This window comes from Mus caroli, unplaced genomic scaffold (assembly GCF_978045245.1).
Source record: "Mus caroli unplaced genomic scaffold, Mus_caroli_1 scaffold_6, whole genome shotgun sequence".
NCBI lineage: Eukaryota > Metazoa > Chordata > Mammalia > Rodentia > Muridae > Mus > Mus caroli.
The window spans coordinates 17932501-17957399 of NW_028227261.1; the positions used below are offsets into that span (position 1 = coordinate 17932501).

General features: G+C 51.7%; 1 protein-coding gene across 2 annotated transcripts in view; it reads left to right on the top strand.

Annotated features, from left to right (window-relative positions):
- The window catches only part of Pax7 (paired box 7), a 95196-nt gene that overhangs the window by 30251 nt on the left and 40046 nt on the right, over window positions 1–24899 (top strand). For both annotated transcript variants that reach the window (XM_021160850.2, XM_021160851.1), the window contains exon 5: window positions 21529–21728. In XM_021160850.2, coding sequence (XP_021016509.1) covers window positions 21529–21728 — 200 coding nt within the window. The remainder of the gene's footprint in view (window positions 1–21528; window positions 21729–24899) is intronic.

Sequence of the window (24899 nt, forward strand, 5' to 3'; positions counted from 1 at the left end):
GTGCACCACCATGACCGGCCCACCCTGTCAGTTCTGGGCATTAAATGAAGGTCCTTCTTATGCTTGAAAGGCAATCCCTTCGCTGTCCCCTCAGCCTCTGGGCTGAGGCTTACTGAGTCTTCAGGAATATCCTGGGATATGGAGGGGAACTGTTCCCTATTCAGTGGACAGAGGAAAGACTCCTGCAGTCTCTCTCTCTCTCTCTCTCTCTCTCTCTCTCTCTCTCTCTCTCTCTCTCTCTCTCTCTGTGTGTGTGTGTGTGTGTGTGTGTGTGTGTGTGTATGTAGCATGCACTTGCATGGAGTGTGTATGACAACTTTTGGGAATCATAATCTGGTCTCTTTCACCGTGTGGGGTCTGAGGGATCAAACTCAGCTCATCAGATTTAGCAGCAAGCCCCTTTACCCACCAAGCCATCTCAGATCCCCCTTATCTCTCTTATTTTGACACAAGTTCTCACTAAGTTGCCCAGGCTATCCTTGAACTCACTCACTCTGTATGTAGTCCAGGCTGGCCTTGAACTTGTGACCCTCCTGCCTCAGACTTCTAAGTGCTTGAATGGCAATCCTAAGCCACCAAGTCCAGCATACAGTTTGGGTCTACCCTGATGATTTCCGGATGATCACCAGAGCCTCCTAGATGTTAGCTCTGGTAGCATCCAGACCCTCTCATTCTCAGAGGCAGAGAGGCTGTGTCCTCGGGAAGATGACCTGACTGTCCCATGGCAATGCAAGACACTGGTGGTGGGGCAAGGACAGATCCAACCTTCTGAGATCATGGGTGCTTACAACATGGGAAAGGCAAACAAAGGGAGGGGAGGATGGTGGGGTGCTCTAGGGATGAAGGTGAGGAGGGCCATGTGGACAACCAGGGATGAAGCCTTCACAGTGCTCAAATGTGGAGCGGAACGTCACAGCTTATAAAGTTCCTTCAAGGCTGTAAGACACCTAAGCCTCCATGAAGGAACCTTGTCCTTCTTCTCTTTTACAGTGGGAGAAACTGAGGCTCCAAGGGTAACATGAACTGCTTAGACCACACAGTGAGTGGTGGATGTCAGGTCTTGGTGAGCTGAGGGCTTGGGAATCACACAGCCCTTCCCCACATCTTTAAAAATAAAGATGAGCCCCACCCCTGAAAAGTGGAGGCAAAGAACTTCCTGCCCAGGAGCCTCCTCCAGACAGGACCATGAGCCCTGTGTGGGTAGAGAGGCCATCCCTGGATCCCGGCGATTCTGCACAAGGCAGGATTCACAGTCCTTTATCCCTTCCAGGCTGTAGAGTCAGCTGAACTCAAGCTCTTATCCCGAATCTGCTTCCTGGGGAAAATGGCATTGTCTTTCTGTGCATGCCTTTCTTTATGAAGTGCTTGAGAGGGGACCCGACCTCTAGCACATACCCAGCCTGGTCACAGCAGGCAGTAGATACACGCTAATGACTGGCGTGCTGTTGTCAGGCTGACTGGGGAGGAGAGGTTGGCAGCTCTCTGCTCTCTGTTTTGGGTCACCAACAACATAGCCATAGCTTGTCGTTCATGGGTGACCGGAAGTGGTCAGGGAGAAGAGCAGGTGTGCTTGAGCCTGGCCAGGACTGGAGAGATGGGGCGGGGGGTGGGGTGAGGTGGGGGTGAGTGGGCTCCACTATGGAAATTGGGATGTTTTGAGGAAGAGCAGGGAGCTGCATCTTCTCTCCCCAAGGCGCACCAGTCAGACTCAGCTTCAAAGAAACAGTTGGATGACTTTTGCAGCCTGCCCTGTGGCTCATCCCTAACATCTTAGCACCCATAAGGGGAGGCAGGAGGATGACACATTGCAAATCAGCCTGGGCTACCTAGTAAGACCCTGCTTCAAAATCAAACAGCAACATAATTTAAAGTAAACTAGGCGTGGTAGCAGCGCATGCCTGTAATCCCAGGTTTTGGGAGATGGAGGCAGGAGAGTGAAGAGTTCAAGGCCAGCCTCGGCTACAGTGAGAGCTTATTCTCAATAAACAAACAAACAAACTTAAAACAAAGACAAAAAAAAAAGAAAAGAAAAAAGAAAAGAAATTAGCAAAAAAGATAAAATGCTTCTGCATTCCTGAATGAAAGCCAAGTCCAAAACAAAACTTGCCCCCACGCCTCCACGCACGGGTCTTCTTGCTCCAGGGAGAGATGCTGAGCTTTTTCTGGTGGACGGGAACCCAAGACTCCCACAGAAGTTGTTGGAGGAGTGGTGGCCCATGCTTTGCCTCAGCCCCAGAATGGCCGATTCGTGTGCACACAGCCCCAGGTGCCGCAGTTCTCTGTAGATGCAATGCCACAGGGACCAAGGGGCCCTGCCTGATGCTGGCCCAGCCTCTGGTGTGACTCAAGACCCAGCTGGCCTCTGACTGTGGGAAATACTTGGGGGTAGGGAAGGGCCAGTCAGGCTACTGCAGAAAGCGTTTGGCCATTTACCAAGCCCGGCACCTCCTTGGTCCCTGGCGAAGTCCTCAGGGTCCCACCTCTCACCCAGGTAGTGTGAGGTAACACTCCACCTGAAGACAGGCTTTGAAAGTCAATTATCTGAAACAAGGCAGCCAAAGCCTGTCAGGCCTCTCAGAGAGCTCGGAGCAAACAGATTTTTGGCAGGCACGGACCTAAGGAAATAGGATTGAATTTCCCCTCACCTTACCTGGGGAAAAATCACAGTGTCTGTTGGTGAACTTGACTCTGAGGCTTATGGGGTAGGGGCCTCTTATGGTTATTGAGGAAAGGCCCAGAGGTGCACTACAGCGCCCCCTCCCACCCCTCCCACCTCTCCCTCATGGCACCTCCCCCAGAAATGCTCTACAGCACTCCCTGCCACCCCCAGCCTCTCCCCCTGCCACCTCTCCCCCCCACCTCTCCCCGCTGCTGCTCCACCCAGAGATACACTACAGTGCCCCCTGCCACCCCAACACCCACATTGCCACCTCCCCCTTGCACCTCCCCCTGCCACGCCCAAAGATGCTCTACAGTGCCCACTGCTACCAACCCTCCCCCCTTACCTCTCCCACGCTGAACCCAGAGATATGCTACAGTGCCACCAACAACACCCCCTGCCATCTCTTGCTGACCTCAGCCCTGCCCCGCCCCTTCCTCCCCCCCCTGCCCCCAAGGCTTGACAGTTGCTTCTAGGGCTGAGGACTCCCAAGACTGACTGCATTTCCTCCTGATTCAGACTTAAAAAAAAAAAAAGGTTGGGGGTACCAGCAGGCAAGTCTCTTTATCTCTCTGTCATAACTATCTGGGAGACGGAGGAGGGTGGTAACATACTGTGTTAGAAGTTCCTAGCCAAGGACCAGGTGTGGTGGCACATGTCTTTAATGCCAGCACTCAGGAGGCAGAGGCAGGCAGATCTCTGTGAGTTTGAGGCCAGCCTGGTTCCTCTACTCTACTCTACTCTACTCTACTCTACTCTACTCTACTCTACTCTACTCTACTCTAGACAGCTAAGGCTACATAGTGAGACATTGTTTGGAAAGCAAACAAAGGAAAAAAGTTCCTGGCCAAATGTAACAGGGAAGAGCTTGAGAGAAGGGTGCTGCGTGGGTGCGTGGACTTCGCCTGAGTCCTTCCCAGAGTCTCTGGGGTGTAAGAGTGATTTGTTTTGCAACCCCGCCCCCACATTTTATTTTCCCAGATAGGATCTCTTGAACCCTAGGCTGGCTCTGCAGCGAAGATGACCCTGAATTTCTGACCCTGAACTTCTTGCATTCATCTCCAGAGTACTAGAGCACAACCCCACCCGGTTTAGGAGGGCTGGGGACCAACCCCATGGCATCCTGCATGCTGAGCGATCTTGCTACCTACAGAGCTGTGGTCCATAAAGATGCTTCCCCCCACCCCCAGAAGTCGCTCGTGGAGGGTGTAAGGCCAGATGTATGGATGTGTGCCTTGCTTAGCATCAACTCCTTGTGCTGCAGTGGGTGTGGGAGGGGTAGAGAGTTAAGGACTTTGGAAAGTACTCTAAACACGGAGGTATAGGCTACTCACTTCCCCAGTTCCTACCCGGGTGCTTGGGCACATGGTCCCCTTCAGCTGGGACCCTGGCACCTATCTGAAACTTCCTCCACACCAGTGAGATCAAACAGCCCAGAATGGGTGGGCTAGTATGGGTAGTTGTTTAAAAAAAACTCCCAAATAAGGCTGAGCTCAGTCGATACAGTGCTCCAATCCCCGAGATAGAGTCCCCAACGCTGTGCCAGATAGGGTGTGGTGGCACACGCTCAGCACACACTCAAGAGATGGAGACAGGGAGATGGGAAGTTCAAAGCCATCATGCCATCATCAGCTACATAGTGAGCTTGAGGCTAGCCTGGGCTATGGGAGAACCTAACTCCTCTACACACACACACACACACACACACACACACACACACACACACACACACACACACAGGCAGTCAAAAAGAAAAAGGCTCACAGGCAGTTTCAGCCACGGAGGGTGAGCAGGCTCAACTATGCATAGTCCAGCAGTCGCTGTCACACACAGCCAAACCCTTCCAGGTGTGACACTCCTCACACAGAGGTGACAAGCAGATTAGAAGAGACACCAGCTAGAGAGAGTTCCCCTGGCATCGAATAGGTGCCCATCAAAAGCTTGCCGACCATAATAACGGCTTCCACTTCTGAAGCATCAATCAGGTACCCACCCTTTGCCTACATTTCCATAGGCTTTTCTCAGGAGCAGACCATTCCCTGGGACACCCCACGCACACAACCACACACCCACACACCAGGAGGAGGGTTGCCTTTGTTCTGCTTTTGGGGCACTCTGGGTGTGTCTGCAGCTGGAGCAGGCCCTGGGCTGGGCCTGCTAGGACATATCTAGGCAACCTTCAGCAAACAGTGACTCAGCTGCATGGCTATAGCTAAGTCTCTGCCCAGGCTAGTGCCGGCCTCCTCAGGTTTCTTCCCAACAAGTCAGGGCCCAAGAGGATGGGGCAGACTTCTGTGTCAGCTTTCCCAAGGGGTCCATGGAGGAACTGGGGTTCCTTCTCTCCTTGCTTAAGCCTGTTTCTTTTGTCCTCGAGGCTTCTGGTCCCTCGGGGAGCAGAGGATCTCAGTTTGGTGGGATAGCACTCTGGTCCTGGTACCGAGGGAGAAGGGTTTCTCCTCTTCTCCCCGTTGCTGGGAGTGAGGTAGCCCTGCTTCTAGGCTTCAAGAGGAGAACAGAAGGAGGCTATCATGCTTTAGAGTCTATGGTGGGTGAGCTTAGGACTTAGTGGATAGTAGTCACAGCACAGACACCTTCATTGTCTGGTAAGGTGTGCTGGCTTTCAGCCTTCTCTTCGGTAGCATCCCCAAGCACACCTGGGATTCTCTGGCAACAAACAGAGTCAGGGACGGCTTGATGATCCTGGTTGGCCCTTACCATTCATTTGCTGTGCTGTGTGGCTTTCTGGGAATCCTGTCCCCTCTCTGGGATCTGTCTTCTTCTTGGTAGGACTCTTGATGTGGAAAGAGGTCTTGAACAAGTAGACCTCTGGGTTCAGCCCCTTAGTCAGCACTCAGCACAGAAGTTCTGTGTCCCAGGACATAGCTTTGCCCCTCTGGGCTGCTTTATCTTTGCAGTAGTTAAACAGAAAGAACTATCCTGCCAATGCCTCTAAATTACCTGGGGCTCCAGAGCTACCTTCTGCGTGCTTTCATGGTCCTTGGTAGGGTGGTACTGCCATTTGGAGCCAGGGTCTTTCACAAGGACATGCGAGATCCTTAGCCACCCAGAGGACCTCTTACAAGGATTAAATAAGATACTAGTTACCAAGGGCTTGGTCGGCAAATAGCCTTAATCACTGCAAAAACCAATTATTCCATGGGTGTGGTTGAGTCTCCGTTTGCCAAGCCCTGCCTGTCCTGAGAGCAAGACAGGAGAGTCTGGGAGCCAGAGAGTGTGACACATAGAGTGGTGTGGCTTTAGGTGACCCTGCTTGGGGTACCTGGACATCCTGGGTGCCCAGCATCTGTCTCCCACCTGTATTCTACCTACCCCTTCAGCAGGTGGCTGTGGTCCCACCCACCTAAGCCTGCTCTACTCCAGCAAGCTCTCCTTCCCACTGGCATCCCTTGGATCAGGTTTCTCCAACTCCCTGAAGCCCATGCATCTCCATCTGCAGCAATAGCCATCCACTCCCTACACCACCACACGCATGCACCCCACCCCCAACTCCACCCACTCCCACCTCTCCTAGGCAGCCAATCATCTGTCTATTTTTCTATCATGACGGAAGCCTTCCTGGCCAGGCTTTGGAGACTAGAGGGTGGTGATGACCAGCCAGCGAGGGGAGGGCCAGGGGCTGTGCACGTGGCAGCCCTGGCCCATGGGGATGCTATCCACCTGGCTCCTGAGCCCATCAGGCCCCACTTAAGAGGATGTCCCTCACGTGGAGGGCCCGTCCGGCTAGAGATGCCTTCAGAAATGGAAATGTGGTCCATTTGTTTATGATTTACTCCCTGACCCTTAACGGGAACCCGATGGGACCAATAAAGGCTCCCAGCATGCCCAGTGCCCAGCCTCAGGAGGGCTGGAGCCTGTCCAGTTCTCTGGAGGCCAAAACCATCTCAGCATCTCAAAGTGGAGCCGACTGCTCCACTCCCACCCCAGGCCATCCCACCACTCACCAAGGAAAGATTCCTCACTGCTCCCCAGATCAGCCTGAGGGGGGGGGAGGCACCGGCCTGTCCATGCTGGGGGGGGGAGGGGCAGGAGGCAGAGGATTCTGTTTTGGAGGCAGAGGGAATGCACAACAGGGGGAGGCTATTCTGAGCACAAGGTAGGTAGAGAGGAGGCCAGGACGGAGGAGAAAAATCCAGTTTTCAATTTTCCTCAAGAGGAAAAGTGAGTTCGCAGGGGACCGAATAATTTTCCAGCGTGCCAGCCGTAAGTACAACCTCCTTGAGACGTGGCAAGTTATTAACGAGGAGAAAGAAAGGCAATTGTCAAACCTCTTTTCGTTTAGCAGAACTGCACAAAAACCTCTTCCTTCCAGGGGAATCTAATTAGAGTGTGGGGGGCACAGCTAGGGAGGGACAGAGGCCTGGGTTGGCCTGGGAGGCCCCAGGTGCCTGTGCAGGAGGATAGCATGGAGCAAACCTCTTCATTCCCAGCACCACAGAGTGTGTGGGGATGCAAGGTCTGGATGCGAATCCTGAAGCTTGGCTTTGCCAGAAATACAGCATAGAAAACGGCTGAGCTTGCTACTCCATGCCTGTTTTCATATAGGCTAGCTCATGCCTAGAATTCCCACACTGGATGGGAGGCCAAGTGTGTGAGGCCAGACTGGGCTACTAGGCAGTGGGCTATTTTGTGTTTTGATCTTGTTTTGCCCTGTATCCTAAGCTGGCTTGAATTCCCCATGCAAGCACAAAATGATCCTCCTGTTTCAGTCTGTGTGGTGCTGAGGACTGAACTCAGGACCATACCCGTGCTAGGCAAGCAACTCCATCAGCTGGGCCAGATCCCCAGCAAGCACAGTGTGGGCTTTGGGCTAGTGTGCGCGAAGAGTGAAACCCTGTCTCCAAAGGGAAGAGAAAGCAACAGCCCCAGAATCGAAAGGAACACAGGCAGACACACCCGTGCCTGGGCTACCCATGGTGGGCAGTGCAGGTGAGGCTGGGCTCCTCAGTCCCGCCACACACAGCACCGGCCACTCCATGTCCAGGATGCTTCATCCATTCCTACCGACGCGGCCTCGGTGTGCAGAGATCTGGTCTTCATCAGCTCCCTCATAGGCCATCCACAGCAAGCAGAGAGTGGCTCTGGGGCCGAGGAGAGAAGGTGCTGTAAGGAGATTAGAGGCAGTGGCCCGAGCCTGAGAGTGTTCTACACTTTCATGGTCTGTTTGGTACTCTCACTTCTCAAAGGGTAATGAAGCAAGTAAAGGTCTGGGTTCGAGTTCTGACCGATAGCTGTGTGATCTTGAGTAAGTTCCCAGTCCTTCCTTGCCTCTCATCCTTAGACTGAGGTTGGCCTGGGTGACCACAGGGATGGAATACAGTTATGAGTGCACAGCTTGGCACCTGGTGGGGCATCTCAAATGCTCGGCCTTCACACAGTAGGTCTCCAGCCAGTTCTCTCCCCTCAGCTTCTTCAATGCAAACATTGTGTCTTTGTTCACAATACCCAGAAGGAAGGATTTCTGCCTTCTGAGAACCAGTGTGTCTTTGGAATTTACCACCTCCTGGCATCTTAATGCCACTGCCCTACAATGGCTGGCTGCATTTGGGGAAAATGACATTATTTCTTTTAACAAGATTCAGCTAACTGAGCTCAGAGCAGTAATTGTTGCAGGTTACAAGTAACAGATTTTATCTGTTTAAGTGTGTGTGTGTGTGTGTGTGTGTATCCATCTATGTATCTATCTATATGTCTGTTTGTCTATCTAATCAAAAGCACATCAATGTAGACACAGAGGGAGCAGCCTGGGTTTTAACTCCCTTAGCACCCTGTTTGCAGAGCTGTTTGACTCTAGTGAGAGAGTCTAGTGGGTGTGGGAGTCCCCAGGTAGAAGGAGTTATTCAGCATCCAGGACAGAGACACTGTGTTTGCAGGGGGAACAGGAGTGAATTGAACATCTGGATACAGATGGGGGTTGGATGGCAGGTCTGCATGTTGGTTTCCAGGACTTATGTCCTCAGCTCTCTTAGAGCAGTCAGCAGGGACCAGGCAGGCGGCTGGTGCCACATAAATCCATCTCTAATGAGATTCTTGTGCAAGGAGATACTAACAGACGGGCTTACAACCATGCTGGCTTAAAGAGCAAACCGCAATTGGCATCTGCTGGGACTTTGCAAGTTAGGGCACCCATCTGGACATGAGAAGAAATCATTCATTCATTCATTCATTCATCCGTGACCTTAGGTCAGCTTCTTTCCTGGGCATCAGGAATAAAGCCATGAACAGGACAGAAATGAGTCTGTGTTGTCAGTCTGTGACAACATATACTCATGTGGGTCCTCCAAATAATCCAACCACAGAATTGGTCTGGGACAGGTACAGTCCTAACTGGACCTTGTAAGGGCTTTTATGGGCCTCTCTTGATTGGGCAACAGATTTTTGCCCTGGAAAATATCAGGGTTGCCTCTAACTGCAGAGCACAGAGGGGACAAACTGGAGAGTGAAGAGTGGGGACTCAGGTCAGAGCCTAGATGTAGAGGAGGGGTGTGTCCAGAGGGGCAGCCTGGAGGCTGGGGTATGTCAAGAACCCTGTGATGCAGTGGTCAAGTGGCAGGAACAGGCTTGAAGAATGACACACACACACACACATACACACACAAACATATACACATACATACACACACAAAATATATACACATACACACATATATACACACATATGCACACAAACATACATACACATACATATACATGCACACACATACATACACACATACACACAAATATACACATACATATACATACACACATACACATACATATACACACACAAACATGCAAATACATACACACACATAAATATATACACATATATACATTATACACATACATACATATATACACACATATGCACACAAACATACATATACATACATATACATACACACATACATATACACATACACACAAATATACACATACATATATATACACACACATACATATATACACACAAACATACACATATACATATACACACATACACATATATACACACAAACATATACATATACACACACAAACATGTATTATACACACACAAATATATACACACCTACACACAAACATATACACATATACACATAAACATATGCACATACATACACATATTCACACAAACATACACACATGTATACACACAAACATGCACATATATACATATACACATGCATACAGCATATACACATACACACATATACACACACATATACACACATACGCTAACACTACAACCACAGTAGGTGACTTCCAAGCTCTCTGCTCCTGTTTCCACCTTCATGGAAGGGGTGGAGAGCTGTAATGACTCTTCCCTCTCTGCAGAGAAGCCCCACCTTGTGGGTTGCTGGGGTCGGTTCCTGCAGAGCCCTGTCTACGAGTGGCCCTCAAAGCTGCCAGTGAGCGGTCCTCACAGATAAGACTTGGGCTCTAGGCTGCAAATGTACATTCTTAGGCATCCATGGACCCACCAGGTAATCCCCTATGGGAAGCTTGGGACACTTGGTTGCTCGACAGCAGGCTTGACTGGATACAGTTTTAGCTCTGAAAGCCTTCCCTGACTTTGAACCCAGACCTTGCACTTACAATGGGCTCAGGTCTTTTTGCATGATTCCTGAGGAGTCCCGACTGCCCTGTACACAGGGGACTGAAGATTATAACTATCTTTTGAACTCATGGGACATTTCAGGTCCAAGCCAGTCCTTAGTCAGCAGCCGTTCCTTCTTCCCTTCGGTTATGCCGTTAAGGACAGACAGAACCCACAGAAGACAGCTGGCTCTTCAACAGGCTTATACTGGTCGCTTTTGCAAATCAATTTCCCCAACTCTAAGAATGAGCGTCACCTACTCAGAAAGACCGGATGTTAGAATTCACACAAAGCCAAAGACATTAGCACCCAGAGGGACTGTGTAGCCTACCCTCCCCCTTGGCAGGAAGAGACAGGATCATGGCATATTGCACCTGGCCCAGGTGACATGGTGTGTCAGAGTCAGCTGCCTACCTCCTCCTGACCTTGGTGTCACTCACAGCTAGGCAGCTCCAAGAGGGCTCAGCCCAAGTTCCAGGTTTATCTTTCGATTCCAAACATGACGGCTCTCCCAGGATGGGGTTGGAGAGGGGTGACACAGTCAACTGATCAGGGGCACAGACAGAAGTTCCAGAGTCCGCCTCCTTGCCCTAACAGAGGCAAGTGACAACTCCCACTCTCTCTCGGCTGCAAACCAGCACCCACCCACTAGGTCAGGACCTAGTTTCAGGTCAGACTGAGCCGTGCAGGGCAGAGGCGTCTGCCTGCCGTGTAAGACGTAACTGTAATTAAGAAATGAGCTGCCTCGCCCAGCGTCTTGGCAATCATTTGGCTAAGTAACTAGCATGGTCCAATGCCTCAGAAATCACCATTAGAGTACGCTCCTTATGCCCATAAAATTTCTCGTTTTCTGCCTCTCCTCGGCCTCCCCCGCCATCTTCGCCTTGCCTTATTTACGCATTCGTCCTCAAACAATGGCAATAAAACTCTTTCCCAGAGTGTTGCAAATCAGAAATTTGTCCACATTTTTCCACCACCTTCCACTGCGGACCTGCTCTGCCTGGGAACAGCAGAGCCAGGCCAGCTGGAGAAGGCTGGGCAGCCTGGATTGATGGAGGGTCAGCCCCCAACCCCCACCCCTACCACAGAAGACTTTGATGGGGAGAGAGCAGGAGGGGAGGGGACAGATGCTCTGGCCAGTGACCAGCCAGATGCAAGGGGCCTCTAGGACTAGGTAAGAGAAGGGGGTGGGGGGAGAGAGAGAGACAGGCACAGAGACAGAGATACAGAGAGAGACAGAGAAAGGTGGGTGGGAGGGGTAAGGGGAGGGGGCAGGAAAAGGGAGGGGAGAGAAGGGAGAAGATGGCTTAGGAGACAGAAGCAGAGCTGACCCCAGATAGCATGTGAGGGAACCCCACCCCCACCCCATGCAAGAAAGTTTAGGATGTGCTGTGGCCCACACACGGACCACCCCTCCTACCTTAGTATTCAGACTCCTTCTAGAATTCCAGCCCCCACCGATCTATAGTCATTTCTAGGGTGATGGGCATTTATGACAGCCCTACTGTGTGCTGACTACACTGTCCTCTGCTTTGAGATGAAGTGATGAGTAAGCCATGTGCAGCCAGGAACCCCTTCTAGGTTGATCTTAGACACCTAGGAGAACCCCTTTTTCTTCTTAAAGATGGTGAAATGGGGCTCAAATAAGTGGCCAAAACTCATAAAGTCACACAGCAAGTTGGTAAAACTTCAAGGGTCCTGTCCAGAGGTTTTATTTCATTCATTCATTTTTTTTTATTACCTGACCAAAAGCTTTTGGGGGAAACTTCCCATGGATGAAGCTATGGTTCTCTTATCTGGGTGAATTGTGGGGCTTCTGCAGTGAGAGACACACACACACACGTATATATTAACAGAGACACATGTATATGTATTTACATACACATAGGCACACAGACATGTATATATATTTACACTTAGACACACACACATGTATTTACAGACACACATATATGCACACACACACACTTTGGGACACAGTCTTATGTAACTCAGACTGGCCTCCAAGTGCTAAATTATAGGCATGTGCCTGACCGCCTGGATCATGCAGTGATCACAGCTTATAGAATGCTAGGCAAGCACCCTACCCACTGAGCTACATCTCAGCCCTATGTGCAGCTTTATAAATGCATCTTAGGTTTGTTTTTGTTTTTTTTAGTGTCTGAGTTTTCTCTACATATAGCCTGGGTACCACGTGCATTCAGTGCCTATGGAAGAGGGCATCAGATCTCCTGGAACTGAAGTTACAGACAGTTCTTAGCTGGGAATTGAACCCAGGTCCTTTGGAAGAGCAACCAGTGCTCTTAAGAGCTGAGCCACCTCTCCCGTTCTGCATCTTAATTTTTTTAAGTGACACATAGTTACCTATGTCTATGGGATTCAGGAAATAGGTCAGTGGACACAGAGTATGTAGTTCATCTACCTAACCCCTCCATCATGTGCCATTCCATGCTAGGGACATTTATACTCTTGTGTCCTGGCCATTTTAAAATATTCTCAGGGTTACCCTCTCAGGGTTACCTTTGGGACCCACTGTGCACTAGGACACGAGGAATGATTCTTCCACATCTCAAAGCACCCATGTCCCACTAGTGGGCACCCATTTCTGCCACCTCCTTAGAGCTCCTGGACGCAGCCTGAAGAAAGAGTGCTTTAGGAAGCTCAGGGCATTGTCACTTCAAATCACTTCTGGCAGGTGGGTGTCCTAGGTAAGAATGGGTGGCCTGCAGGAGAGCAATCGGCCCCAAGGATGGGGAGATCGCAGCTCTGCCTCTGTACTGGCTCCCCCAGCTGCGGCTCAGTTGTGACCATGGCAGCGGGAAGCCGAACCTGCCCTAGAAGCAGGATGCGGGCAGCTGCTCTTGGTCTCTGTGGGCCTGTGCAGCCCACGCAGGAGGGGCTCTGTATGGCCTGCAGAGGCAAAGAAAACCATACTCCTTCCCTTGCCACGGAGTGCTAGTTCTAGAATTTTCTGCAAGGCCAACTTAGTAAGGATGAGAAAAGGATGGCAGGAAGGTGGGTGGACGAAAATGAGTTGGGAAAGGAAGGCAGGTGGCAGAGTCCTGGAGAGGAAGCTGTGACTCGGCCATGATTGAATCCTTGCTTTTTCTCTCTGTGTCTCTGTCTCTCTGTCTCTGTCTGTGTCATGCTCTGTGTCTCTGTCTGTCTGACACTCTGACTCTGTGCCTCTCTCTCTCTCTCTCTCTCTCTCTCTCTCTCTCTCTCTCTGTGTGTGTGTGTGTGTGTGTGTGTGTGTGTGTGTGTGTGTGTGTGAAGCCCAGGCTTCTGCAAATGTAAGTACATGTGTCTGGAGACCAGAAGACAACCTTAGATGTCTTTCCTTAGGAGCTGTCCACCTTTGTTTTGACACAGGGTCTCCCACTGGCCTAAAACTAGACAAATAGATTCAGTCTGCTGCCCTGTGAGCCCCAGGCTTCCTTCTGTCTCAGTCTTTCCATGACTGGGTTAACAAGGCTGTGTGTGGTAAGGCTGGACCTGATACAAGGAAGGCTGTGTGGCTTATACATGAAGTCTAGGAATCAAACTCGGGCCCTCTTGCTCCCCCCCCCCCCCCCCGCTCCTCAGCCAGGGCTTGCTCTCTGCCAAGAAAAGCCTGTGATGGTGACATTTAGATGGTGACTGCAGACTCTTCCCTTTTGTTTTTGAGACAGGGCTTCTCTGTCTTAGCCCTGGCTATCCTGGAACTCACTGTGTAGACCACGCTGGCCTCAAACTCATAGAGTCCGCTTGACTCTGCCTCTGCCTCCTGAGTGCTGGGATTAAAGGTGTGTACCACCACTACCCAGCTCTGGGGATTTATTAATTAATTTATTTATTTATAGCCCCAGACGTTTTGAATGAGGTGGGAGAGGCGTGGGCAAAACGCAAAGCCCGAGTCCCAAAGTCAGTTCCCATATTGGACTTCTTCTGTCCCCTGGGCTTAGCACTGAGGAGGATCGGAATCAGGGACAGTAAGGACCCAGAAAGGTCTGACTTTGTGGCATTGAAGCCTCGCTGCCTCTCCTACACTATGCAGGCAGCCTCGCCTGGCGGGAAGGGTAGGCTGCCCTGTTTCTCTCCCACTGGCTTTGAAGCCTCTCCTCAGCTCTCCAAGCTTCCCTGACTCTCCCACCCCAACCCAGCTTCCTGAGGGCCTGCTCTTCAGCATCTCGCTCTGTAATATTTGTGTCTTTTTGGTTCACTTGGCTTCTCCTCTCACCTGCGTCTCTGCAGGTGCCATTTGCATCTGGAGATGGGTTTCTGTGGAAAGAATGAAGTAGAGGTGACTCTGTGTGGCTGGGTCCTTGAAAAACAAGGAGAGGATAATGATGTATTCATTTATTTGGCCACTCATTCATTCATCTATCCATGGATGTACTCTTTGCTCTTGTGTCAGACAAATCTTTGCCTCGGGGCCCCAAGGTAAACTAAAATCTCTTTATCAGGGGCACCAGTGGTGACAGCAGCCACGGTTATTAGATATTTACTATGTATGTATCAGGTACTTCATAGCCCTTGTCTTAACAAGACCCCCTCTGTCGTCAGGGAAGAGGATTCTAAAAGGTTGGGATCATCAGCTTCTTCAATTGGCCCAGAGGGATAAAGTCACTTTCCTACATGTGTATAGGGCTGGGTACCACTCTTGAGGGTCACACTGAAGCACCACCCGCACTGAGGGGGAGAGCCACAGCAGCAGATGTCAAGAACTGCGAGATGCCCAGTAAGACACTTGGGGTTAGAGCCCAAGGCTGCCAGTTCTTCTACACTAGGTGAAGTGGGAAGAGAGGTCTGGCTGGTGGCTTGCTGAGCCGCTCACTCTAGAGCTCTGTCACACAAAAGGCAAAAGGCAAAAGGCAAAAAAAAAAAAAAAAAAAAAAAAAAAAAGATATGGGATAATGGCTTCCTTTCTGCTTAGTTTCCCTCAACACTGTCATCTCTGACCTTTTGAGTGATGGCTGGCCCAGCACCTGTGGCTGGGAGGAGGCAGACAAAGCCCACCCCCATCCTCCAGCCTGAGCCACCATCTCTGGTTCCTCCCATTTCTCTAGAGACCTCGTTAAGCAAGCCTTGGCTGCTCTGGCCACGCCCTCATAGACAAGACTAAGAAATCAAGAAAAACGGTGTCTACCGTGGCTCTGATGCTAATAGGTGGCTTACGTGAACTAGTCATTGGAATAACAGCCGGGAGTTGACACAGGCTTATGATCCCAGTGCTGGTGATGTTGAGGCAGGCAGATCTCTGAAAGCTCCCTGGCCCAGCCTGGCCCATTTGTTAGCCCCGCCCCGTGCCAATCCAAGCCACAGAAGAGTGAAAGCTTTGGAGTTCAGCCCACACCTGTCTCCAAGGCTCTCAGATTATTCTACATTGCTGCCACCTCTCCCCACACACCACCTTAGCCACTTGAAACAACAGATTAAAGAGAATGAGTTCGCAGTTCCTCGGGACCCTTGACCTTCTGTCTGCAGGCAGATAAATCTAGTTTTGAACTCAGTACCCTGAGTCAGTGCCCTTGGCTCCCGGGTCGGTCTTTCTCCCACTTGTGACATAAGTTCGGTTTCCAGGTCAGTGCAGAAGAACACCAGATCTACCCTGGAAAACATTACTAAATTCTGATCACGTGTACCATTCAAAGAAGTACTATTTCCTTCTTCCTAGCTCCGCCCCTTCCTGTCAGGGGTGTATAGACAGCGCCCTCTAGTGCCTAAGAAAAGTATTGCTCTCTTAGCACAGGCTCATGCTCAAAATACCGAACATGGACCCCATATTCTCTGATACAGGTGATCTCTCCGAGGATCAGAATTTAACAGTACAACCTGAAGGAATTAAGTAGTGACTTCCTAGCTCAGGAAGTTTTGTCAAGTTGCGAGTAGGTGTGAGTTTAACTCTAGCTTTCCTGAAAAAGTCTTTTTTTTTTTTTTCCTTTCCTTTTTTGGGTTGGGAGAGTAAGATATCAAAAGACTGGGGGCCTGGGGGTTCTGTTTTCATCTGTACCTTGAGAGTGCCCCAACCTCTGGAGGAGCCTCTAAGGAAGCAAGGGTTCTGACAGCCTGGGGTCCTTCAGACATACAGGAGAGGGTATCTTACCCACTGGAAGGCCAGAATCCCCTTGAGGGGTAGGAGATGGTCCCTGCCAGATTGGTGCAGTTCACCCATCTCCCTAGACAAGGGGTAGATACAGCAGAGTTCCTGAGGTGGGCTGGACTCAGGCTGTGGAAAACTCCAGAATAGAGTCCCACTCCATTCCCCATCCCAGCCACCTTCTTGACTGTGGCTGTGGGTACATCCGTGAGACTCTAACCTCACCACAGACTCTTAGCTCTGTGATGTAGTCTTGACCCAGATCTCTTAGGATGGGGAGAGAAGGCCTGGTGATGGTGACCCTCTCTACACAGGAAGACCCATCAGCTGCTTCTGAGCTCTCAGCTCCCTCCCTTCTCCCCAAACCGGTGGGTGCACAGCCTACCTGGGGCAAGGTGTCTGAGTGAGTCCTTGTCACTAGGGCCAGTGGTCAGACTTGGTAAGGAAAGAGGGCTGGGGCCTGAGGCTGAGTTTTATGATGCTGGCTGAATGTCCAAGAGGAAGATGAGTTCAAGAGATGGGCAGGAGTGGAGTGTTCCGTCTCCTGGCAGGAGTCCCCACGGGTCTCTGAGTCATGCGTGGACCAGTTCCCGCAGACCAGCCTAGCCTGTGCACACCTGGTGAGCTGGTTACAGCTGAGCACTTTGCACAGAGGGGACGCAAGGATGGGAGGGCGCCTGCCACTCCTAGGCTGGCGGCCCCCAGCTGAGCTGTAAATGACTTTTCCATTCGCTGAGGCCTGCGCCCAGGCCTGCTTGGTATTCAGGGACACTGGGCCCATACTCGCCAGCTCTCGACTCTGCCCGAATTACTTGATTAAAACGCATATCAACTATTATGTGATTCGTTTCTGCAGCACAGCTCCACGCCAGGGCCTATGTTAAACTGTAATAACTGGGAAGGGAGGTGGAGGGAGAGGGGTGCAGGGAACAGAGCTTGGGGGGCTTCTGTGATGGGGTGTGGAGTGGAGAGACCCTGTGCCTCTTGGCTTCCACTGCCTGGTGGTGAGGAGGCCTTGGGGGGTGGCCACCTTCAAAAACCATCACTACCCACGGGATTTCTCCAGCCAAAAAGGAGAGGGAAAGGCCTGGTTGTTGGGGGGTGGAGCAGCCACTGTGATGTCAAGATCACAGGCAGGCTTCTCAAAGCAGCTGCTATGTTAGGTGTCTACACCAGGTGTGGACCAGGGTTCCTTGAAGCCCCTTGCTCAAGCGCTCCACTGGGTACCAGTCAAACGGGCCAACCTTGGCCTTCTGGCGTTCCAACCAGTGGGAACAATGGTTTCCTGTTGGCAGTGTGAAGGGTCGGCCGCCCCTGAGCATGGAGATGGGCACTTAAGACCACTCTCCAGGCTGTGAGGATCGAGGATTGGTGCTGACACCCTAAGTACCTGCTTTGTGCCAGGCACCGTCTGTATCACAGTCAAGGCCTGGCAGGATGAGAAGCCCCATCCACAGACACGGCTATTGTCTGCTGAGACTGTGTGCATGAGTATGTTGGAGGTTGGCAGATATGTGTAGGCACCAGAGGTCAGTCTTGGGTGTTATTTTGAGACGGGTTCTCCTAAGAACCTAGGGTTCACACATTTAAATGACCTCTAGGGATCTACTTGTTTCTGCATGCCCCCCCCCCCCCCCGCCCCGTGCTGAGATTCCAGGTGCACACCTCCACTGGCTCTTTACCCAGGAGCTAGGGATTGACCTCAGCTCCTCACACTTGCGCAGGGAGCACTCTGCCTGCTGAGCCATCTCCCAGTCCTTCATTTCTGTTTTCTGACAGGGGAGACTTAAGAGCTCCCCCACTCCCTGCAAAATGATACTGAAATGCTCCTGACCTGGCTCAGGTCACCTTGCTGGGGCTGAGCTGGGTAAGCAGGCTTCATCCCACTGCCAGGACCTGGTTAGAGGTAGAGGCAAGAGGTGGCCCTGCGCATCCTTATAAGAAACACTGAGCTTAATTGGGAGCCTGTCTGTGGAAGAATAAAGTCTGCACACGTGAATGGCAGATAGTTAGCAGCCTCACTGGTTGCACTCGGTGATGGCTTCCTGGGATGGATGGGATGGGATCAAGAAAAAGATTCTGAAGAAGGCAGAAGCAGGGGGAGATTATGGGAGCCACCCCCAGAGACTTCCCATTCTCTGTCTGTCTCCCACTGCAAGCCTGGTCTAGGCCATCCTGGGCTTTGACAAACCCAGCGACACTGGTCCCTGCACTGTGCTCCAGTTTCCCTGGCTTTTGCAGGTCATGTAGCAGCAGCCTTGATGTCTGCTGTCTGTCTGTCCTGTGCACCCACCCACCCATTCACCGGTGCTTCCCCCTTAGACTACAAGTCCCAGCACAGAAGGGATGCCTCCTCCGTCAGACCGGAAGTTTCCTGAGACAGACTGTTTCTTTCTTCCTAAGATTGGAGAGGTCCCAACTTGGAGACCGCTCTTCCTTGCTTAGTGTGGGCCTCCTACTCCTCTAAGCAGAGACAGGATTCAGGAACTCAGAGTGGGCTCTTTACTGTCCTATCATTTTTAGGGCTATCTTCAGATCAGCGGTTGGTCCATGAGACCCCAGCTACAGGGAAGCAGGGGTCAGAGCCGGGAAGGAGTTGCTCCCTGACACCCACCCCAAATCTGAGGGTTAGCTCTTCTGTGTCTACTTTTCCCACAATGCTTCACCGCAGAGGACCAATTCTCTCAAACAGCAACGACCTGTAGACCCTGCTTTGCTGCCTTCAGTTTGGGCTCGGGTGGGTTGGTGTCTCTACATTCACAGAGCTCCACAGATCCCTGCTCACAAAGGATGAGGGTCGAGGAGTCAGGGAGGAAGCCAAACCAGAAGTCAATAGTCTGTCCAGAAAGCTGCAATCTGAAAAGCAGGGAGGAAGGGGTGGGGAGGGGGCATGGCCATAATAGAGCTCCTTGGATTTCAGCCCTCAGCTGGCAGGGTGGTTTCTGTCCATGGTTTTGTTTCTGGCGGTTCTGATCCCCATTCACCTAGCTAGCATCTGAGCTCTGAGTCCAGGGTCACCTGAAGGGACATTCCCTGGTGCTTGCTCCTGCCATGTTTGCTGACCCTGACCTAACCACTCTCCTGGCCCCCATCAGAACACAGAGTTCATTCATTGGCGTGTTTGGCTCAGAGCCCCAGGTGTGCGCGAGGGACCCCCCAGGTGTGCCCCAGGAGTGCCATGTGTGCCCACAGTTGATGCTCTCACCAGAGTTAGGGTGGGTGGGCAGCTGGCAAGCTGGTGAGAAAAGAACAGGAAGGGGTTGGCTTTGATCTTAGGTGTCTAGCCATTGGTTCTTTGGCCATGGTGCATAGTGTCATAATCAGACCAGCCCGGCAGTGGTCATCAAAATACAGAGTCTCCAGTGAACAAGATACAGTGTGGCACAGGGAGGGGCAGAGCTGAGTGGGAGTCCAGCCCGAGCCAGGGTATTGACCAAGAGTCTTCCTCTCCCTGTGTGCCACCTGCTCCTGGCCCTGGATGCAGCCCTGGGGCAAGATGACCTTTTGTGCATTTTGATGCACAGAGCCTTTGCACATGCTTATCCCTTACACAGGGCCTTTGCACATGCTTATCCCTTACATAGGGCCATTGCACATGCTTGTCACTCAGCCTGCCACACTTTTCCTTAAGTCTGGATGACTTTTAAATGGTTATATTTTGTTGTTGTTGTGTTGTGTTGTTGTTATTCTCACTGTGTTGTGAGAGGGGTGGGGGTGGGGGTGGGAGTAGGGTGTTGTGTGTGTGTGTGTGTGAGAGAGAGAGAGAGAGAGAGAGAGAAAGGCCTAGGCTCTCATGTCCTTGAAGCAGCTGAGTGTGTGCTGGTGGGCAGGCAGAGACGAGAGTGTAGGCTGAGGGGGAGGCCCAGACACTTTGTGTACTGCCTTTCTGTGATGTCGTTTCTCTGTAAGTAGTGTGAGCAGGCAGCCTCTGAGGCTTTCCAGCTTGTCTCAGGCTGGGCACTCTAGGCACAGAGTCCTACCTTATCCGCTGTGTGCTTGGCCTATTCAGGAGGAGGGTAGGTGCTTGGGAATGTGTGAGTGAATGAAAAAGTGAAAGAGTGAATGAATGAGTGGAAGAATCAATGAGTGGAAGAATGAGTGAATGAGTGAAAGGAGGAATGAGTGAGCAAAAGAATGAGTGAATGAATGTATGAATTAATGCATGCATGCATGAATGAATGCATGCATGCATGCATGAATGGACAAAAAAAGCCCCAAGAATCCCAAAGATGGCAGGGAAGGGAAGGGAAATATAATATAAGTGAAGGGAGAAGGGGAGGCAGAGGAAGGAAGAGTCTTGTCTCCCTGCACCCCAACCCCCACCCGCACCCCCTGCAGTTCTCATGCCCCACCCTGTTCCTTGCTCCCTACATTCCCCAGGGCCACTGGCCTTGCTGTAAAGATGACCTGCTGGGGTCTTCTCCACCAGGCCAGAGAAGGGCATGAGGTTCAATGGAGGTGTAAAGCGGGATCCCTTGCCCAGGTCTTAGCCCCAGCAGCAGGGACAACTGATCAAGCCATTTCTGCAGCCTCCTCCCCAGCGGACCCAGCGCGCCCAGCCCCCCTGTCAGCCTCTTGCTGAAAGAGACTGGTCCCAGCCTTTACCTTGCCTGCTTTCCCAAAAGCAAAGTTGCTCCTTGCCTGCTGGCTTCTGATTGGCTTGGTAGAGACAGACTTCCTGACTTTCACAAACACAACAGCACTCCTCCTGTCTTGGAGCTCGTCGTCAAGGGCTTATTACAATTTTATTTTACATTTATTGACCTTGGGGGAGGGGCACATGCCACAGCAAGGCACATGCTTGCTGGAGTGGGTTCTCTCCTCCCGCCGTGGTTTCAGGGTATTGAACTTAGGTAGGCAGGTTTGTGCAGCTTTATGTGCCCGCCCCCTTGACCCCCAGCCATCTCTATGGCCCCTGTCCTTTGAGCATCAAGTCTTAGGTCAGAGGCATGCGTGGCAGTGATAAATCTAAATGCCCAGCTGGAGGGACCCTCCTTGAAAGCAGTGGACTACTGGACCCAACGTGTTTACCCAGTCTTCTAGGCTGGGCATGAAGGCTATTTTCCATCCTTCACTGCTAAGCTATGGTGTGGTAATCCGTATTCTTTCTTGGGGAGACACCAGGTCCCCCATTGTAGTGTTCAGAGGACACAGGCGTGACCCTGTGCCCACTGTGCTACCCCACCACAGGGAACCGTCTGGATGAGGGCTCAGACGTGGAATCAGAACCCGACCTCCCCCTGAAGCGCAAGCAGCGCCGCAGTCGGACCACGTTCACGGCCGAGCAGCTGGAGGAGCTGGAGAAGGCCTTCGAGAGGACCCACTACCCGGACATCTACACCCGGGAGGAGCTGGCGCAGAGGACCAAGCTCACGGAGGCACGGGTCCAGGTGAGGAGAAGTGGGGGTGCTCACTGGAGTCAGGCTGGGGTGGAGGGTGTCATGTGGGCAGGTCCTGAGTCGAGTGTTCACTCCAGGTATGATCCTGGGACCATGCACACGCTAACGCATGCAGTCCCTGAAGGGGCAGCACATATTGGTTGGTTGACTTAGAGATTGACAGAGAGAGAGGTACAGAGCCCAAAGGGAAGAGAAATACAGGGAGAGATTAGTAGAAAGAAGGGTGAGGGCATGGGAAAGAGAAGCAGAGGTGGGAAGGGGAAGGCACAAACTCTCCAAACCTCCCTCGAGGAGGGAAATTTCCCAGCAGGGCTATCCTCAGTCAGGGAATGAGCTTCCCATTGCTTGAAGTATACAAGGTGTGATCTGGGTAGATTCAAACCATCCGCACTGGGTCACCCAAGACCCTACACACCTGAAGCACACAGTCCTGATTCAGTGGCTCTAGTGACAGGAGAAAGAGCCCAAACTAAGGTTTAGGTCTTCATCAGGGACAGCAGTGGGGGAGGGTGGCTTCATCCCATCTGCCCCAGGCTGAGCCCTGGGAGTCTCTCCTCCAGCTGGGCACAAACTAGACTCATCTCTGCACCTGGCTGGACAAAGGCTAAGGCTATGGAGGAGATGGGATGGGGCAGGGTGATTCAATGAATGGCTTGCATGACAACATTGTCCTGGGCTGTCACCTTTATGGACAGAGGAGGTGGGTCTGTAGAAGGCTACACCATACTGTGCCATCTTGAGACGTGCCCCCCACGCCACCCCTAGCATCCCCATGGCCACAAGCCACAATGGTGAAAGGGATGGAGCCGAAGACTCATGTGTCAGGTTGGGATGGTCACTGGCACCAGCCCTAGTCACAGGTACAGAGGCTAGGATTCAGAGAAATGACCCATGGGACACAGCTAGACTGTAGCAGCTTGGCCTGCCTGGCACGGAAGCCTTATGTCCCAAGAGGAGGAAGCTGACTCAGAAGCTGGAACTAGAACACAATAAGGGAAGTCCCAGAAGAATCTGGTCTTAAACACTCCAAGAGCGGGTGTACCCCCTTCACCCTCCCACCCTTAAGGGGAAGAGGGCGGGCACGGCAGCCAGATAGCTCATCTCATCCCCTCCCCTGATGACACTGGAGCTGCAGACTGCCCTCTCTCTCTCTCTCTCTCTCTCTCTCTCTCTCTCTCTCTCTCTCTCTCTCTCTCTCTCTCTCTCCTTGATCCTCACAGCTGTTGTCCCAGGTGTACTCCTCTGGGCTTCCTCACTGCCTGGTCTGGCAGCCTTGTGGCTTCCCACTACCCCAAGCCTGGCAGCTCCTTAGAAAATGTCCTGGCTGTCAGGATACTGCTTTCACTGGCTCAGGGGACTGGGGAAACAGGTGTTATACAAGGTCCAAACAGGGAGGGGCCTGGGAATGCAGGAGGCCAAGCCTTGGTGAACCACAGGAAGGCTACCAGCCTCCTGTTCCCTGGGTTTCTCTCTAGCCACGCCTGTGAGCTCCCTAGGAGGAACAGAGTAGAGGGACAAAAGCAAAATTTTAAGAACGGACAGAGGCTGACCCAAAAGCCAAAGTCTTAGTCCTATGAAAGGAGTCTGGAAGCATCCAGAAGTTCAGAGACGCTGGAGGTGGGGCAAGAGCTGTCAGGGCATCCATTCGAGTTCAACAGAGAGGTCTGCGGAGGAGGCTCCAGGTAGAGAGTCTGCATCCCTGCCACTGGTCAGCTGAGTCTCCCATAGCAGCTTAGCTTCCTCTTTCAAAACACAGTTTGTCTCAGGAGCTCAATGGTCACCAAGACTCCTTTGGGTTCTGAGGTCCTACTGGCATAGTAGATGCCCAGGGAGGGAATGAGACCACAGTGTATGGAAGTGTTTGGACAAAAACACAGTGTTCCCATGGATTGGGGTCCCTGGCGAGGGGTTCCCACCGTGGGGAGCGGGGCAGAGACTCAAGGCCCTGGGTGCTGTCGTGACTCCCCAACTCTGTATGTCTTGGGACTTAGCCTCTGCTTTGAAGAGTCTGTGCCTTGAGGGTCTCCCAGCCCTGTGTGGGCAAGTGGAGTGCTTGCAGATTGTCATGGAGTTGGAATCTGTCCCTAAATATCAGCCCTGTCCCCAGCGTCCTTTCTGCAAAACAGAGACCATGACGCCAGGGTCTGCTTGCTTCTAGGGTTGCACAATTAATTGTAAAGCAAAAAGATGTTAGAGACCAATGGTGAGCATATAGCTCAGTGGATAGAGTGCTTGTCTAGCATGCACAAGGCCCTTGGTGTCATCCCCAACGCCACATAAACTGGGTGCTACATACTTGTAATCTCAGGACTTGGCTGTGGAGGAAGGATGATCAGAAGTTTGACATCAGCCTTTAAATCCCAGCACTTGGGAGGCAGAGGCAGCCAGATTTCTGAGTTCAAGGCCAGCCTGGTCTACAGAGTGAGTTCCAGGACAGCCAGGGCTATACAGAGAAACCCTGTCTTGAAAAACCAAAACCAAAACCAAAACCAAAAAAAAAAAAAAAAAGACGAAGAAGAAGTTTAACATCATCCTTGGCCACATATCAAGTTATCAAGTTTGAAGCCAGCCTAGACTACATGAGACCTTGTCTTAAAAAACAAACTAAGGTGGTAATGGCTCATACCTTTAATCCCAGCACTCAGGAGGCAGAGGCAGGAGGAATTCTATGAGTTTAAGGCCAGCCTGGCCTACACAGGGAGTTCCAGGACAGTCACATAGAGAGCCCTGAACCACCTTTGTTCTGTCCTTCATTCATTTCTCATTCATTTACTCAATGAACATTTATTGAGCACCTCTGGAATTCTCACCCTGAAGGGCATGAGGAACACAGGCCTCTGTCCTAGATGTCCCAAACCTGAGGGGAGGTGGAGAGCTACGCAGCCAGGAGCAGATAAATAGAATGATGGGCCTCCTTTGAAGGGGCAGGAGGCTCACCTGCCCATCTTCGATGCATGAGAGTGATGTCGTGGGAAGGGTTCTCTTGCAGCAGTGTGTGTATGTACATGTGTGTGCTCACACATGCATGTGTGCATATGCACATATGTGTACATATATGTGCATATGTGTATTGCATACCTGTGCAGGTCTTGTTCTAGCAAGGCTTGGGCTATGTGAACAGGGCAGGGTCTCAGCCCCAAGTTGGCACAGCTGAGTACCAAG